The sequence below is a fragment of the Fundulus heteroclitus genome, chromosome 11 (genome assembly GCF_011125445.2).
Source record: "Fundulus heteroclitus isolate FHET01 chromosome 11, MU-UCD_Fhet_4.1, whole genome shotgun sequence".
Taxonomy (NCBI): domain Eukaryota; kingdom Metazoa; phylum Chordata; class Actinopteri; order Cyprinodontiformes; family Fundulidae; genus Fundulus; species Fundulus heteroclitus.
Window position 1 is genome coordinate 14,346,394 of NC_046371.1, and position 17,725 is coordinate 14,364,118.

Here is a 17,725-nt window from a genome sequence, read left to right on the forward strand (position 1 = left end):
CTATTCAGAGATCTTCTTCTCATTCAGGTATTCCAAAAAGCAAAATCTGGATCATATTTCAAGCATTTAGCCAAATAGGTTAAAAAGCTTTGTTTTATGTACACCGTATCGCTCACATTAGCAAAAGAAAAGCATCCGGTTGATCCTCAGACGTTCTTGACTATCCCAACAAAGTTCAGTTTCTGAATGAGCAATTTGCATCCAAGTAATAGTAGTGGTGTTGTTTTCCTCTATTGTTCATCCGAGAGCGTGCACATGTGCGTCAGTGTGGGTGTTTCAAATCAGACGAAGGCTTTGAACACTCCCTATAATCAGTGTACTGTTAGTCATCTACAGAAAGCAGGCAGGAACAATACGAGGAACTGGAGGATGTGTACGGTCTCCAACCTACAGCGGTAATTACCTTCAACCTGATGAACAGCGCAGGCCACGTGCGGAGGCGGCGGGCCGCAGCAAAGCTTTTATCTGAAGGCAAAAATGAAGGTAATAATGGGATAATTGTTTAGGAAGATGGCTGTCTCAGCTGCTTGCAAAGCCCCGCTAACGTCCGCTTGCGTGCGGCGTGTCTGGTTTGGCGGTCACGTGTGTGTTGGGATTTGAATTGAAACGTGAATGTGTACATTATTCAGAGTTAAAAGAGACAGCAGTAATGTAAAAATGCAATCTGCCTCTCATCGGGTCCATAATGGCATCTGTTAATCCCTGCCCTACAGCACCAACCTTACCGTTTCCCTGCCTCGGAAGCACATTTTTATAGCATTCCTTCCAGGGAAAGTCAGCAGTCTGGAAATCAACCTCCAACCTTTGCTGTTTTTTTTACCCAATCATATATAAAACAGTTTTCTATTCAATGTGTTGATAAAGGGCGTTTGGTTTCAGCGGTAGTATGCATTTGTGAGCATGTAGCTGAACATTTTCTCAGACATACAATGCAGGAACTGTGCCAGAAAATGTTTAAGTTGCATCAGTGACGGAGAACCACCACAACAACAACAAAGGATTCAGGTCATGTTGGTTTAGAATTTCCATTCAAAATCCAGATCAGATTAAATACTTTGCCTTATTTCCTGCATATAAAACTCCCGGTGGGGTGATATTTCTATCACTCAGCGTGTGCCAATCAAACTGAATGTAAAATAATTGTCTTAAAATAGTTCCATACAATTAATGACTTTAATCTAACTCTGAAAGATACAGACAGTATGTATGTTTGGTGTTTAATGTTTACTTCTGTTTTATCCAAACCATTTATCAAATGGCAATTTGTTTATTGTAATAAAAAGGATTTTTAGTTTGAAGTATACTAAATACACATTAAACTGTGGTTTTATCAGCCTCATGTTCTGAAAACTGCCTCCTATAGAAACTGTTGATTATATAGGTAAAACCCAGATATGTACACACTCAGTGAAAAGAGAAATTACTTTATTTGTCTTACTATTCATCATTAAATGAGACTAAAGCTTTCCCTTTTCAGGTTGGTTATGATTACCAAAATAATTTCTATTTGCTGAATATCAGTATAATGAGAGAGATTTTGATTATTATTTTCTTCAGTAGTTTGCTCCACAGAGAGCTGGTGCAGCGGACTCGGCCTTGTAAGCCACCTTGTCCATTCACACCTTGTCAACCCCCCCCCCCTCCCACACACACACTCACACACACACACACACACACTTTCTGTGCGATTTAGATCAAGGCTTTGTGATGGACTCACCAAAACATGGAGTTTGTTGCTCATAAGCCACTTTGTGGCATGTTTTGTGATAATTTTTCCTCATGATGCCATTTATTTTCTAAAGTGCATCAGTCCCTCCTGCAGCAAAGCAACCCTCCAAAGTGATGCAGCCTCCGTCGTATTTCACAGATGAGGCTCACAAACTTCATCTTTCATGCTCTTTAATTTTGATTTAAACCCACCACAGGACATGTTTTCAAAAAATGAAGGTCTTTGTCCCTCAGGGTAGTTTTGCAAGCTGTAATCTTATTTTAATGTAGCTATTCAAGTAATGGATACTTGACAGGACACTTCCCTGTGGATGATGATGATGCTCTCTCAACAGCGTCAGCAGGCAGACACACAAGTTATTTGCTTTTGTTTTTGGGGGTTGCTGTGAACATTTTGCACCGTACCAGCTCCTGGACACAGAACCCGTCTCCATCCGCATAAATAGCAGGACATTGTCATGCCTTTTGGGTAATTGTTTTAAGAGGCCGATGGGGCACCTTTAGGCATCTGAAAATGCTACTTAAGGATGTTAAAGCTACTACACCCACTGCAATGTGCTTTCCTCTGTGATGTTTTCCTCTCTTATGTTCTGTTCAGGTACAGCACTTTGAATTGTCTTGTTACCTGAAACGTGCGATACAAATAAAGTTGCCTTGCCTACAGCACCCTGCCGGGGGGGTTGGACGCCTCCGCGCCCTATCCATTTCTTTTTTCCCCCCGAAGCAATCACACTTTAAATAAAACTTCCTCTTAACAAACGACTCTTAAATGGAACTTATACTTTAACACTTTTAATCAAAACAAGCCAGAAAAAGGATCACAGATATCAGCATTCAGGCTCTTCACAGGTATCGACATGGGGGGAAAAAAGGGATGAGGAGGAGCCTCGATTAATGGTTACATTAGTTTTTATTAAAAAAATACGCACACCCCTGGAAGTACACTGCTTCACATGTTGTCAGCAGAAAATGTATCACCGCTCGGATGTTATCTGTTATCCAGATTGTGTAACAGCATGGTGTCTAAGGCAGTCTAAGTGTGCATGCTGCCCCCAAGATATCTGACCGTTCTCTTTATCCATATCTATGTCCGTCACATCTGTGACGGACATAGATATGGATAAAGAGAGCGGTCAGACATAGATATGTGACATAGCTTCATCTAACGAGGATGAACCAGTCCTGTGGAGGTCCGTTATTACTTTCATTAAATGTTTCCCGTATGTCACACAAGGCAGGTGTTCACACATCCACACGTGAGACGCGGTTTCCCCAGAAATGCTTTGAAACTGACGCTCACAAAGCCACGGCGTCATCACCTGCGCTTATCCAAATGCTTTAAGTAATTTTAGTGTATGTAAGCCTATCAACCTGAAGAAAGAGATGACAGAAAGGCGTCCACAAATCTGCTCTCTCAACACACTGGTATTTAGCAAACACAAATAAGTTTGTCAGTCCTCACTGGCTTGACGTGATCTGTCCTGCATGTATGACCTAATAAAGGATCACTCAAAAATTCAGAAACGTATTCTAATTTTTGCTTGATGACTTTTTTTTTTTTTCCTCCAAAGTGTTATATGGAACAAAAAATACCTGGAGGGGAAAAAGACTGTAGCTCCAACCTGCCGGGAGTAATGAGGGAGACCGAGAGGAAGAGGTGTGAGGAGGGTAGAGAGACAGACGGCGGGGGACGAATCAAGGAGACTGTTCTCCCTTATGGATCAAAAAAAAAAAAAAAAAAAAGGAGGGAGGGAGGGAGAAGGGAGCAAGTGTGGACTCTTTACGCAATGACACCTTAGCTTGATATAAAGGGAAGGCTCTCTGTGAAAACACAGCAACTGGGGATGAAAGGATCTGGTGAAATGGATAAGAAGAATGCTGGATGGCTTTCCTACAATATTTTGACATACATTTCTCTTTTTTTAGAGTTCCTTCAGTCTCAAGGCTGTCATAGGTGATAATAGGTGCAATAGTATGAGGCTAATGTCAGAAAAAAAAAGGACATTTCATTTATAAGTAAAGCTGGGCTGCAACAGTTCCTGTGTGGAACTATTTGAAATACAAAGAGATAAAAAACTGTCCTGCCAGCAGAGATATGTAAGCAGCGGAAAGAAAGACGCGGGAGCTGGGTAAAGTGAGGGGGGGGAGGGGGGCAAGGCGGTAAGGGAGGGCAGATTAAAGAGCATTTCACAATCTGAGCCCTTCATCCATCAACACAATCTGCAAAGCTTTGTAGAGAGAGAAGATGTGCATGCAAGCATTTTGACAGGAAATGTTTGCTCGGCACAGGAGGGTGCGCAGCGCTCTGTGTGTGCTACAGTAGCGGCTGATTCCGTGCCTGCAGAATCAGCTCCGTCTGTCAAGTGAAGCAAACGGTTCAGCTCAGCAAACCAAAACTAAGAGACATCGCACAGAATCGCGGGGACTGAAAAGCTTCGCTGGCAAACAAAAATGGATGTGGTGCGACAAGCCAGAGACGACGGCCTAATCCACCCGCAGCATTTGTGCCAAATCTAACAAGGAATAAACAGGGAGAAGATTTTTTTTCAACCAGGAGTCTGTGGGCGAATCTGGACGCAAACTTCCACTGTTCGTTATTAACAACAAATAATTGATATTTCTTCCCGTCCCTCTTATTTCAGATATGTCTTTCTTTGTTAAATAAGCCCACAAACATGCTATATCCATAAGTCTACAAAACAAGATTAAGGTTATCATGGGATTTACAATTAAGTAGTAGCGCCAGCCCCGTTTGAGGTAAAAAAAAACACTGTTTAGGGTAAAAAGTTTGCACTGAAAAGGGTGAATCCCATTGATTTCAGCACTATTCTTCACAATAAGAGAACTCAAAATACATAATAGCCAGTTTAGAGGATCCAAGGAAACAAATGAGTCACATAAAACAATCTTTATAACATCTTATTATCATTTTTACTTTGTAGTGTAGCTCTTTATATACAAAAAGAGTTATTTCAGAGGTGGTATGTTGTTATAGCCCTTAATAATAGGTCAATAATAGAAAGAGATGGAGGTATATACAAAGTTGTGAAATTAGTAAAAGGTTTCTCCGAAGAGGCTCGCCAAGCTTTCACATCATAACAGGGTTCACAAATATAGTCATACACTAATTATCTTTTTCAATAGCAGTGCTTTGTGAAAACACGCAAACTACTCTAGTCATTGTTTAAATTCTAACATAACTAAAATACATTATGTATTTACACCAGCAGCATTTTGAAATAGCTTGGTTTTTCCTTCGACATATCTGGTAACCACATTTTAACTGCGCTTTCTCTCTCTCTCTCTCCGTTGGTAAAGGACCCCTTTCAGGCGAGAGTTTTCACTTTTCACTTCCACACCTGCACATTTCTGCTCACACACTCCAATCCCTCCTTTGCTCTCCATCAGGGTGAACACGGAGGGAGGTGTTCTTTACTGCCAAGACAAGATGAGATGGCTCGTGCTTGCTGCGACAACAGAAAGATCTAACAGACAGCGTTTTGGGTGATGCCGATGTTTGTGGAACGGTAACTGTGTCATTCCCACACACACACATCCTTGTTTTGAATACAAAGTATGGACCTTGCCTTGACTTCCATTGACTCCCATTAATTTTCAACCCATCCTATGGCCTAACCCTGACCTAAACTCAATTGACTCCTTAGTGCTAAACCTAATCCCTAGCCCCTAAAAAAGTGGGGATAAAAAAAAAGCTCCTGACTTTACCTCTAAGTCCTCACTTTGGTGGTAAATTACGAAAACTATGCTCTCACTCAGCTGCATTTACAAGTATACACACACACGCACACACAGTGCTGATGTTACCTGTGTTAAGGCTTGAGACAATCACATCCAATGAATAGTAGCGGATAATGCATTCCTGGCTTCAGTTGGAATAAAAGTGCTCCAGCAAGATGTTCTTTCATGACTTTTCACATTTTACAAAACAGATTGGCTCTAATGGGATGATATTTAAGCACAAAGCTGTTGCGTTGCACTTGGTTGAACTGAAATGTCTGTAAATAGACCCTCACAGTTTGGTCTGTGGTTAAAATGTCTCAAATTAATTAGTTATAGTTTATTTCAGTTACTGAAAATAACAGATGTCATTAAGTGACGTCTGTTATGGGAGCTTCGATGAGAAAACAACACATTATAATATTTTGCATTCAAAATGAACAAAAAAAGAACAATGAGTTTGAAGTTTTTTTGTTTTTTTTTTACCTTGAGTCTCTCAGAAACTCCATCGGTAAAGCTGATAGTAAACTCCTCCACCTTGGGAACCTTCAGCCGCTTCTTCTCTGTCTGGTACTCTGTCCGAGTTTTCACCACCACCTTGGGGAAAAATAAATGGCAACATTTAAACACACAAATGACATTTTTTCTCAAGCTTTTATTCCAGTGATGACAACTTAAAACTCTTAAATATTGCCAATAGATATGAATAAAAAATACCACAAAATACACACAAATACTGGACTATAGATGAAGCCCTGGGTTTAAATCCCAGCCTGGGCTCTTTCTGAGCCTAGATATTCCCCCGTTGCATACATTGGTTCTCTCTGGGTGCCTTGGCTCCCGTGCGCAGACAGAAAACATGGCTGTTAGCTTAATTGTTCTCTCTAAATTTACCCTTGGGTATGTGTACATGATTATTTGTCCTGTGCGTCTCTGTGTTTCCCTGTAATGGATTGGCGAGCCATCCAGGATGTGCCATGCCTCACCCAATGGCTGCTGGAGTGAGGCACCCCCCTAAAGATTCATCTTTCTATCATCTATATGATACCATGGTGTTTCTTATACATGTCAGATCACATACTTCAAGAGGACCGATGTCATATTGTCTCTGTGAGACAATTAGCACAGTCCAGACAAAATCTCGTAATCTTAAATTACAAGAGCACAAAAGAGGGCAGATGTCGACATGGACAATCAAACATTTTAAATTTATAGTTTGAACAAATATAACAAGGCTGGGTTCTTGGTCTCTTTCTAATATTAAGTTGATCTCTTTCATAAACTGAGCAGCTAACTGAGGATGAAACTTGATCTCTGTAATCATACAATGGACAAAATATGTTGTTGTGCAATCCCTGCATAGTAATCTACGCCAAGGTTCAGGGTAAGAGAACACAGCAAAGGAACAAACAAGAAAAACAAAACAAGGCCAATGTCCCTGTGTCCTTGTGGCTGATTGTGCTGCTGCTAAGCAGCTCACTGTCACTTTGAGACAAAGCCAGAAACTGCTGTGCACACAAACTGACTCCACTATCTGAATAACAAAGCTTTCGTTTGGCTCCGCAAACCTCTTATCTGGAGGCTGAAAGCTGCAGTAGGTGAACACAGCGTATTTCATCGGACTCCTGAGGCGCAGAAACCCCGTGGCTCTCGGTGTAGCGGCACAAGGAGGCCTTGCTTGCCGTTTAGGTATAACTAATGTCTCATTTTTTATCACAACTTTCTCATTCTTGAAGTCATTTCACAGCAAAATGTTCAGAGCCTCCAGGTTTAAAACACAACGGGGTTTATTGTTTCATTACATTTTTCCCCACCTCCGAGTCTCACGCCTTTGTTTCTTATTACCTAGTGAAGTGACTATCAATCAACTTTACCTCATTTTCACACGCCTTTAGCCACCAGCAGCACCATCTCTGATTAGAGGGGTCCCAATATGCTCGGAAAACCAATACTTTATGAACACAAGACATTCAATTTCTCTTGTTGTCGTCCCAGATCACACATAGTTTTGGTTATGCTTTCACTAAAAATATGTCTTTGAAGGAGACATGTTTAATGCTTAGATAAAAATATAGATGGCTTATGGTATTTTACCCCTAAAATAAGATAATTAGATATATTGCACTTAAAATAAGATGATGGAGATGAGGTATTCCTATTCTAAGTTTCCATTGGCAGATCATCTTATTTACCTTCGCAAATACACTCATCTCAAGAAAATTTTACTTACTTTTAGTTCCCTTTTTGCAGTGTATTTTCCCAAAATATTATAAAGCTTTCCATAAAAGGCCTTTGGATTCTTATAAAACTCAGTGTTTTTATTAGACATCCCTCAAATCAAGTTGGAATTGGGCCTTTTCACTTTCAGTAGAGCAGAGCTGTCACATCACATGCACTCAGGCCACACATGACAGGTCCTGTTGCTCTTACCATTGACTTAGCGTTGACCCCCCCCCCCCGAAAAAAATTTTTTTTTTTGAAGAGAACCAGACAAGTCATACAGATGTATGCCACTCATGGTATCAGGTTACGTGTGAGTTTAAAAAATATATATGTTTCAAAACCTCTACAAATTTCTGTGATATAGCTACAGTTTAAAGTCCTTTTATCGGTTGGCTGGAGGTTTCCCGGCTGCATGGATCATAGACTAATGCAGAGTTTTCTGTCTCCATCCGCTGATGCGCAATGCCGGTCAGCTGGCTGGGAGAGGGATGCTCACTTTATCCTTGCTGACAAGCGAGACAATTTCCAGTCACGACAAAACTCAGTGACAGTGTGAAAGCTAAAGGAGCGCCGCCAAATGAAATCATACGTTTTAGTTTAAAATATTTGTGTCAATACCCTGCCAGTCCCTGCCTAAACCTGACAAATCATATAAGCACCAAGAGGGAGACAAAGTTCAACTAATTGAACTTTTATTGCAGAAAACATTATTCCATGGGATTCTAGAAGGACAAGACCAGTTTTTCCTCCTAGATATATCTATTTAGATTAGTTACCTCTGCTTCTACTTGTATCAGTATTCTTGTAGGATGTCTGTTTGGGGGGGATAGCTGTGCTCTAATGTTTTATTTTAACTTCTCAGTAGCTTTTCCTCTTTACCTGTGTCTTGATTTAGGAAACAGTTTTCCAGGAATACAATTCCTGTTACTGGGGGCAGTTCCTAAACGAAAATTAAAACGGACTAAATGCAAACTTTAAATTGGAATCATAAATCTCATCCTAAAATATATATTTCTGAAACAAACCAATGCCTGAAAAACAAAGTCACAACTAAAGTAAACATATTTAAGCCATAACTATGTTTGCTAGCCTGAATAAGATGACGTAATGACATTAATATGCAGTACAATAAATCTTAAACCTAAAAAGGCTCAGACAGTAACCACTCTTGATATGCAAAATGAATGGAAATAAAAATAGGAGTAGATAAACAAAATACTGTATACTGGTTAAAAAAAAAAAACACTCATGATCCCTCATCACTGAAGTTTGTGCGTCTCTTTTGAAATCAAATAAAAGGGAAATCCTTTAATTATGAAAAGATGAAAAGAAAAAAACTGACTTCTCTCCCTGCAGAACAGATGTAAGGAACAGCTCCAAATGGCAATGATCCAAACAGTGTTTAATTGACACTTTTGAAAAACCCAAAATCCCAATCCCAAACACTGACTTTTATGAAAACGTTACATTTCTTATATTTGTTGATTTTCACTGACAAACTTTGAATAATCCATGTTTCTTCTGACAAAAAAAAATTATTTAAACTAAATGTTAAACCTGCCTCCTGAAAGGTTTGATATAAATCTCATTTTCATTCTGGAGCGGTATAAATACTTAGAACTAGTCTGTTGAACCATTTTTAGACATTAATTCAAACTCAGATTTTTGTCCACTTGCATTAAATTGGGAAGTAAACCTATAACTGGTCTCAATCTCTGTCTGGGAAGCTGGCCTATAAACGTACTGAAAGCGGGGTATTTTTGGAGCGATTAGTAAACAGCCTTTGTAGGGCAAGAACAGCAAAGAAACACGCCGATCTAAGGTGGATCTCGCTCATCATTACATGCAACGTGGACAACGGCATGACAGAAAACAAGCTATCTTACCTTCACTAATAAGGACATGTGGGATTACATATTTATCAGGTGTGTCAAAATGGTGAAGTTCAACAACAAACAAAAAAAAAATATTGGAAATTCTGATCTTCTTTCCTTCCAAGATGTTTACCCACTTTCTCGGCTCATTAATTTTATTTTCCTCAACCGTACGCTCTCAAGCAACAATCACCGCAGTGTCTCCCCCATCTCATCCCCCCCCCCCCCCCCACTGCACCTGTTTGATGTTGCTGCCTTACTCTGGCTGCCTTACAAAGCATTATCCTACCTTTGCATCGTCTTTTCATCTCTTGCACGGCTGCCGACTGTCAGCCGTCTTTTCTGCCAGCGAGAACTGACAGACTGTCCAACATCAAGAAAAGGCTAGGTTAACGACTGCAGCTCACGCAACGCTTCAGCCTTGGAGAATCCATTTGGTGAAATTTCATGAGAAATGTTTATTTTAGATTAAAAAAAAAAAAAGAAGCCATTTGACCCTTCAATCTTTGCATGTCTGAAACGGAGCTGCTTTTCAATCGGTATAAAAAAAAAAGGTTAAATAAAATAAAACAGTGGCATTAATACTTTTGCAAGGCACTGTTTATCAATGCAGCGAGCTGATAAAGCAGGTTTAGATGTTTCTTTAAAATGCCCTGCACGTTTCATTTCTCAATTTGAATAAATAAAGACGGGGAATGTGGCATGAGCACGAGAACAAACTGCGTTTAAGGAGCTCCTGCTCTCTTCTGCAATGGTTTATTTCGGTTCTGATCTCGAATGCAGGGAATCCATCAGAAGTCCTCCTTCTGTGAGTCTTTCCCAGTGTGTTAGTCCTTTAAAACTGCTGCAGCAGTGATTGCTGTTTTATCTCTAATCCCTGGAGAGCGAGCTGTGGGAGCGTAGGTTTTTGGCACAGTTCAGTGTGGAAGGCAGCCGCAGACAGTCTTTTAGTTCTTTTCTTCTCCTCTTGGATTCTTTTGTTTCCTTATGAATAAAGTTATAAACAGCACGCTTCATAAGGGGGTCTCTCTTTGTTGAAAAACGAGTTCCAAGGGGATAAAGGGATATTTTAATCAAAGATGATTCATGTTTAATCAGCTGCTCCGTCTATGATGTCATATTTATTTGATTAGAACTACAAACAGACATTTGGTGTCGTCGCTCGCCTTTGGTAAGACTTCAGACTGTAGAGATCAACACGTAACGTTTCGGAGCCTGATTTCGTGTAAGGTTCCTGCTGAATCGTTGGTTTCTCAGGGTGAGCGCCACTGAGCCTCTTTTTCCTTCAGGTAAATTAAAGCAGCAGTTTGCCTTCTCACAATATCAGAGGCATTAATCAGTGTCTAAGTGCTCAGACAGAATGAAATCACAGCACAAAACTACAGAGTAGGAACAGCTTTTAAAGCAGCTCAGTTGGGTTACGCAGTCTCTAGACGTGAAACGACGAGTTACCTGTTATAAGAATTATTATTCTGAAGTCACTATGGCCTCACACCACTCGGACAGAGGAGGCCTGGAGACCTGATGTCTGTGTATAAGATCCACTGTTTTCTGATTGCAAGGCCAAATGCTGCAGCTGCTGAGGGATACTGATTGTTTACGATAGACTGTCTTTGTTTTGTCTCATGGGAAGGCCACGGTGCAGTATTAGGGGAAGCCCGAAAAGCGAGGCAGACAGAGACAGGGCAGACAGAGACTGCAGCGGAACCGTGGGGTGCGATTACTTTCCAACTATGTGAATCTCTGCTCTGTTTCTCAATAAAGGTGCTGGAACGTTATACCACCGTCTCGTCATTTAGTAAAGATGGGAACTCAGTTACTATTGTTTAATATTCCACCCAAAACTCCCACAACAATTTGGCGTAAACGAACAAGATCTCCGACCGACGAGCGAGGGAGTCCGGGGACAGGAGCTGCTTTGGCCGGCCCGGAGAGGTTATCCGGCCTCTGGTACCCCGAATGGATTTTCAAGGGATGTGGAGGAGCTCCTGGTCTCGGAGCGTCTCTGGGCGTCGGCGCGAAGATCCGAACCTTTCTTTCATGAGACGGTAAGGGGATTATTTTCCAGCTCTTTTAAAAACAAACGCAATTGGTCAAAAATGCTTGCAAGCTTTTAAATTTTAAACCCCATTTTAAAGTATACCTAAAGAAATTTTAAAATCTAAAACTGTAAACCTAAAAGGTAGTAAGTAAAAGCCGGTAGAAATAATGAATTATATTTAATCCTTAAGGCAAATAAAACAGGGTTCGCAATACCGAACGGTGACTAAGGTTTAAACATTAAACAAAAATTCAAAATTTAATTAGAATACGTTTTCAGCTGAAATACGGACTTTCCCACAAGGGGGGAGGAGGGGCAGAGTGATTTTCACCTGGAGAACAGGTGACCGGCTGAGCAGTTTCCAGCTGGTCCATTAAAGTCCTCTTGTCTTGGGTTTGTGCAAGAGGCTGTCCACTTCTGTTGTGGATGAAAGCGGCAGGGATGCTTAAGTCCTTGACTGTTGCGAAGACGTTTGCAGCTTTGATAAGTGGGGACCCCGACCATTATACCAAAAAGGCGACCATCGGATGTGAGGCCTTTCATTTAGTTGGTCGATCGTGCTAAGGACGAGTAAAAATAATAAAAAACAAAAAAAGGATAAAATAAATAAAATAATAACAAAAAAAAAGTCTGGAAGCAGAAGAGTCAGTGTAATGGGGGAAAGGCAGAGGTTTTTCAGGGTCAAGCCTAGCCCCAGGGTGAGACGTTCGATTTCATGCTGAAAAACGTAGGGGCCCAGACGCATGACATGCATAAATGATTTGAAATTATTTGATTAAACATGCAGATTTCTCATATAGGGGTTATTATTATTACTATTATTTTATTTTATTGCAGTACTGCTACTAAATAATAAAAATAAAATTAAGAGAAAAAAGAAAAGCGAAAATTGAATAAAATGAATAAAAACAAGGAAACGGAAACGAAACTAAAAAGGCGTTGCACCGGGGAAGCGTTTACGTGGGGACCGATTAGGCACTTCCGTTGTGGATAAAATTGGTCTAAACTGCTAATAGCGACGTATAACTTTCAAAAATGGGTAAGCGTCCAGGTGTCTGCGAGACACAGAGTTGTATCCTTGCGGGACTGAAGCGTAAAACCGCGTGTGGACGAAGCATCGGGGGGTCGTAACCAGCGCACGCTCTCCACCTTTTAAACTAAGCGGGAACTTAACGCGTTGAAAACATCTTTCGGCGTTGGCGTTTAAAAATTATGAAAAACTATTTAAGATGGTGAAAAAGCAGGCCTGCACGTGTTTGTCTGTCTGAATGTCATGTTTGTATGTAACCGTACGTGTGTATGTATCTATGTAACTAAACGTTCTTCTGTGTGAATTAATTCAGGGTAAAAGTAATGTTCATGGTTTCAGAATGTTCATTTGTTTTGGGAGAACTGCAGCTCCGTAATTCAAATGACATTTTAAGCATGGACTATGTTAACAATAGAGGTACAGTAAAAGAGAGATTTAAATAACAAAGTTTGTTTTTTTAACATTAAATATCAGGACCAAATTAAATTGATACACGGAGAGAATAACATGGCTTGAACAGAAATATTTCAGCTTTGTTAGAAATTGGAAATAAGCGTTACATAAGCTTGTTAAGTTTACTGTTTTACAAAATTAGGCTGAGATCCTATCACTTGTTTTTTAGCCCTAAAGTAATTTAAAATTACTGAGATCTCATTTCTTATAATAATAATGATTCATCACAAACCAGTCCATGTGAAAGAAGTTTAGATATGATTTTTTTTTATTTAAATAGATGAGAAAAAACTGTGCTTTGAACAAACTGTATGGAACTAAATATGGTTGCTTTTCTAAGGGTTTTCTATTCATTTATTTTATTTCTTTTTACTTGGGATTTGAATGCAACTAATGAGAAATTTTGAGAAGCGTCAAAATATCAGAAGGCCACGTTACACGCGTCATCAGTTACGAAATCATCTGATGTTATTAGTTATGCTGAGCTGAGGCGATCCTCAGAGGGACAGTATAACCTGAGAAGGACAATAGATATGATAAACAAATCTGACCATGATGTAAACATCTGAATGTTTATGGCAAGGCTGGGTCTGTGTGTGTTCTGGCCTGGGAGCACGAAAACTATGTCAGAGGGGAAAAAATAAAATAAAGCCAGCTTTTGAAGGGTTAAATTTTAATTCTAATCTTGGTTTGTTTTGGGTAGCCTTCTCAATGTGCTGAATTATGGGGAAAACTCTTATCATTTTAAGAGACACACTAGAAGTTCAGTAAACCTAAAAAGGGAAAAAATCATTGTTTCAAAGTTTCACCCTTGACCAATTTAGATTGAAAAGTTATATATGAATAAAGTATCACTAACAGCAAATACACATGGTCAAAGGACCAGAAGGATATCAAAAAGGTTTGTAATAAGTCAAAAACCTATGTCATATTGGAAAAGACATAATTGTGCTCCTTGGAAAACAATTTTGTTTTAGTTTTGTTTGGTTAATTTCTTTTGTTTTTTTTTCTTTCTTTTGGAGGTGGTTTGAACAGAGTTTCAAAGGAAAGGTAAAGAATAGAAACCTTCCCAGGATCAGAGAAAAAAAAGGGAAAAACATCACTTTAAAGGGACACTAAGGGGACCAGGGTTTTAACTGCATGCTATTAACACTCTTGTTTTTCTCTGAGTTATTGCTTTCAGATTAAAGGAGACGCCACCCTTCTGCCAATAGTAGACTCTGAAAAGACAGTGCTAGCAGTGCGGTAAGGAGTTATAATCAGATTTGGCCACTAAATTATACTTAGTTTTAACCAAGTTATGCCTGATCTTCCAGCAGGAAAGGTGGTGTCTTAAAGATGTTTGTTGCTTTCTGCTATTAACAGCTCTATCTTTCTGCTTCTTTTTCTTTGCAAAGAAACCTGGTCAGTATGATAGGATTGTGCTAACATAGAGATTTAGTCTCATTTTAGACATTCTCAGATGCGAGAGAATGCAGAAACAGTGCCGCAGTGCCATGGGGGCTGATCCTTGGGACAAGGACTAAAGGTGATGTCATTGACTTCAGCCTGATCCAGTTTTGAGTTTTATTTTGTCAGAGACAAAGTTTGATTTATTTATTTTTTATCCTTTTGTTTCTTTTATGTTTGTCATGTTAGAGGGAACACTGTAGTTAAAATGTTTGTGACTGCTTTGCTGTAATTTCTTTTCAACCTATGGAGCGTTTTCTTTGGCAAAAAATGCTGGCAGAATTAATTCTGTTTGCAGGCGTGAGGACTGGAGGATGGACTCTTGATGAGAAGGAGAATGTTGGGCTGCTGAATTTAGACATTGGACTGAAAATGGACAATGAAGGACTATGACTGAGGCATCGGACAACCTTCGACAACAAACACAGATGAGTTCTGCAGACACGACTTCATGCATTTCACTTCAGATTTTGTTGTACACAATTAAAACAAAACACACATTACAAAACACATAAAGATTATGTAAAGGTGAAAACTTTTAAAGAAGCACCTTGATGGAATCATGGAGCAACTTAATAAATTAAGTGGGTATTATATCAACAGTTAAATAAATAAATGAATGAATTAGTTTTCACTATATAGGTAGAGTAATCTGAACTTTTAAATAGCATTTCATTTAATGAACATCTTAGTGTAAGCTGATTTTTGCTACTCTGGCAGGCATCAATAAAACGCACAGAAAAGGTTACTGGCTAAAATGGGTAATGTTGCAATAAAATTAGCATAATGACACATCCTACTAACTAACATGGGTAAATTTAGGATTAAAGCATCAGGGTACAATGGTTACAATATTTATGGAGATTTAATTTCTTTCAACTAGAACACAAATATCTCAATAGTCTTATTAACCAGTTAAACATCCTAAGGGAAAAAACACAACACTGAGTTTAGCAAACCTTTAACCTGACAGCTTTTAGATCAGGATAATTTAATGGTTATCGTCTTACATACAAAAAATAAGTAAGATTAATTTAATTAGATTAAATTATGGGGACATTTTGGATCTGGTCAGGATGGTTGGGGGGCTGTGATGATAAAAGGGTAACAGCTTGAAGGTGGTATCAATGAATGAAGGTTTTTCTCTGAGGAACATTAAAGCAGCAAAGACACCCCACATTGGAACTCCTGTTTTGAACGGGACATAAGGTGAGATCCTTACAATAAGAGGCGTTCCACACAGGGGGGTGTGGAGACCCCTGGGGCATGGCACCCAGGACGAGCTGCTGTGGACTTGACAAAGCTGGTGGAACCAGAGAGACGACGAAGTGGTCCCACAGGTTACCTGACACCTAACACTGACTGTAAAGGGTTCTGGGTTTTCAGAGTTGCTGAAAACAGAAAGCTTCAGAGAACCTTAACCCTTCCTGACCAGGCACTAAGAATACATAGATCATAGATCAGATTGTAGAGGCCTAGACAAATAGGAACGCAGAGACGCGTTCACCCAAGAACTTCTTAATAAAAGTCCTTAATCCTCAGTTTAAGAAAATAAATAATCACATGTATGGTTTACTTTATTTTAGGATTAATTTGGGAACTAATTCTGATTTGCTTAAGTAGCTTTAGTTGTTCTACAATGTTAGAGCGTTTTCAAAAGCTCCTGTTCTCTCTCATTGCTTTGTTTGTAGAACCTTGGCGTCCTTGAACAGTAACAGCATGGTATAAATATTTTGTCTTTTCTGTGCAGAACAGCACCTCACTTTAAAAAAAAAAAAAAAAAAAAAAAAAAAGAGGGAGAGAGGGAAAAGGCTTTCACATGGAAAGGTTTTCTTTTTCTCAGTTGGGTTTTCAAAATAAATGGGAAATGTCATGAAACGAATATGTTGATGAAATTATGTTGCAGAGAACTTCAACTGTCAGACAACAACAGTTAAGACACACATTAAAAGCATTCTGTTAAGAATTATTATGAATTTACTGCAGATACATTTGAACTTAAAGATTACTATTTTAATTAATAATTAAATTGCAGAATTCTGAGAGCTAAATAATTGTGGACAGAAATATCTTGAATGTGAAAGTGCTTGGAGAATGTTTAATAAATGACACATTAAAGGGGTTTTGATAAGAACACTAATTACACCTTGTTTCTGTTCTCTAGTGGGAACAAGGACTCGTGTCTGCAGACCATCTTCACAAAGTGTTTTATTAGAGAGAAATGCAAAATAAAATGCTTAGTGCCCATCCAGAACTGAACACTTATTACCATCCAGCTCAATCGTCCAGCCTGCGTGGAGGAACCAGAAGAGGACTGGGGATGAAGAAGCCAGAGAACTCTGATTCCTTATTCTTCAACGGGAGGAGTTGCCTGAAGAGACCCTAAGCGCGATTAGATTATTTTCTGCCTTGTGCCTGAATGGCCTGAATGCTTTCTTAACTTTGCGTTCTTGACGTTTAGAACTCTTCTCATATTCTGTTGCTGTTTGTTTAACTGCTCTGTTCCACTGACTCACATGTTTGATTTTTTTGTGTTATGAGATCTACACTTTAATGTTACATCATGTTGATCAATATGGTTTTATGGTAAATGGAAACTGTTTGCTTCAGACACACAAGGATCTATGGTTTATGCACCTTTTGATTTGATATAGGAAGAACCAGGATCGGATTGGCTCCAAAGATCCTTTAATATTAACTGGTAATGATAACACTTAGATTCAATACAGGGTTTTCAGGCTCAGATTGGCCGAGAGCAGATTTCCCTGGGAGGGGGCTTGCCAGTTTTTACTGCCCCCTAGGGGTAGCTTTTTCTGGCATTTCCTCTGCCCGCACTGAACCTCTCCTGCCTTTGCTCCCGGTGTTGTAAGTTTGGAGTGGTGGATTATTGTCCACTGGAGGCGTAAGTGGAGAAAGGAGTAGGGGGGTATTCAGGGCGGGGTGAAGAGTAGACGGATTCGACCTTGGTTACTGAACAGGGTTTAGCTTACCATAGTCTAATGTAATTTTAAAATAATGTGCGCATAGGTACCTAAAACAGGCCTTACCTAATTAGATGAATCCTAAATTGTAGACAAAAGCTAAATCTTTGATCTTGTGTGTTAAAGCTCTATGAAGCATTCATGTTGATCTGTATTAAAAGTTCCAGCACTGCCCGGTTCCAACACGGGAACCCCTTGGGTCCCACTT

At 39.5% G+C, this 17,725-nt stretch overlaps 1 protein-coding gene across 1 annotated transcript in view; it reads right to left on the reverse strand.

The window, feature by feature from the left end:
* The window catches only part of nsg2 (neuronal vesicle trafficking associated 2), a 54,783-nt gene that overhangs the window by 25,123 nt on the left and 11,935 nt on the right, over window positions 1-17,725 (reverse strand). Inside the window, exon 3 of the mRNA XM_012854723.3 lies at window positions 5,953-6,063. Within this exon, the coding sequence (XP_012710177.1) occupies window positions 5,953-6,063 (111 nt within the window). The remainder of the gene's footprint in view (window positions 1-5,952; window positions 6,064-17,725) is intronic.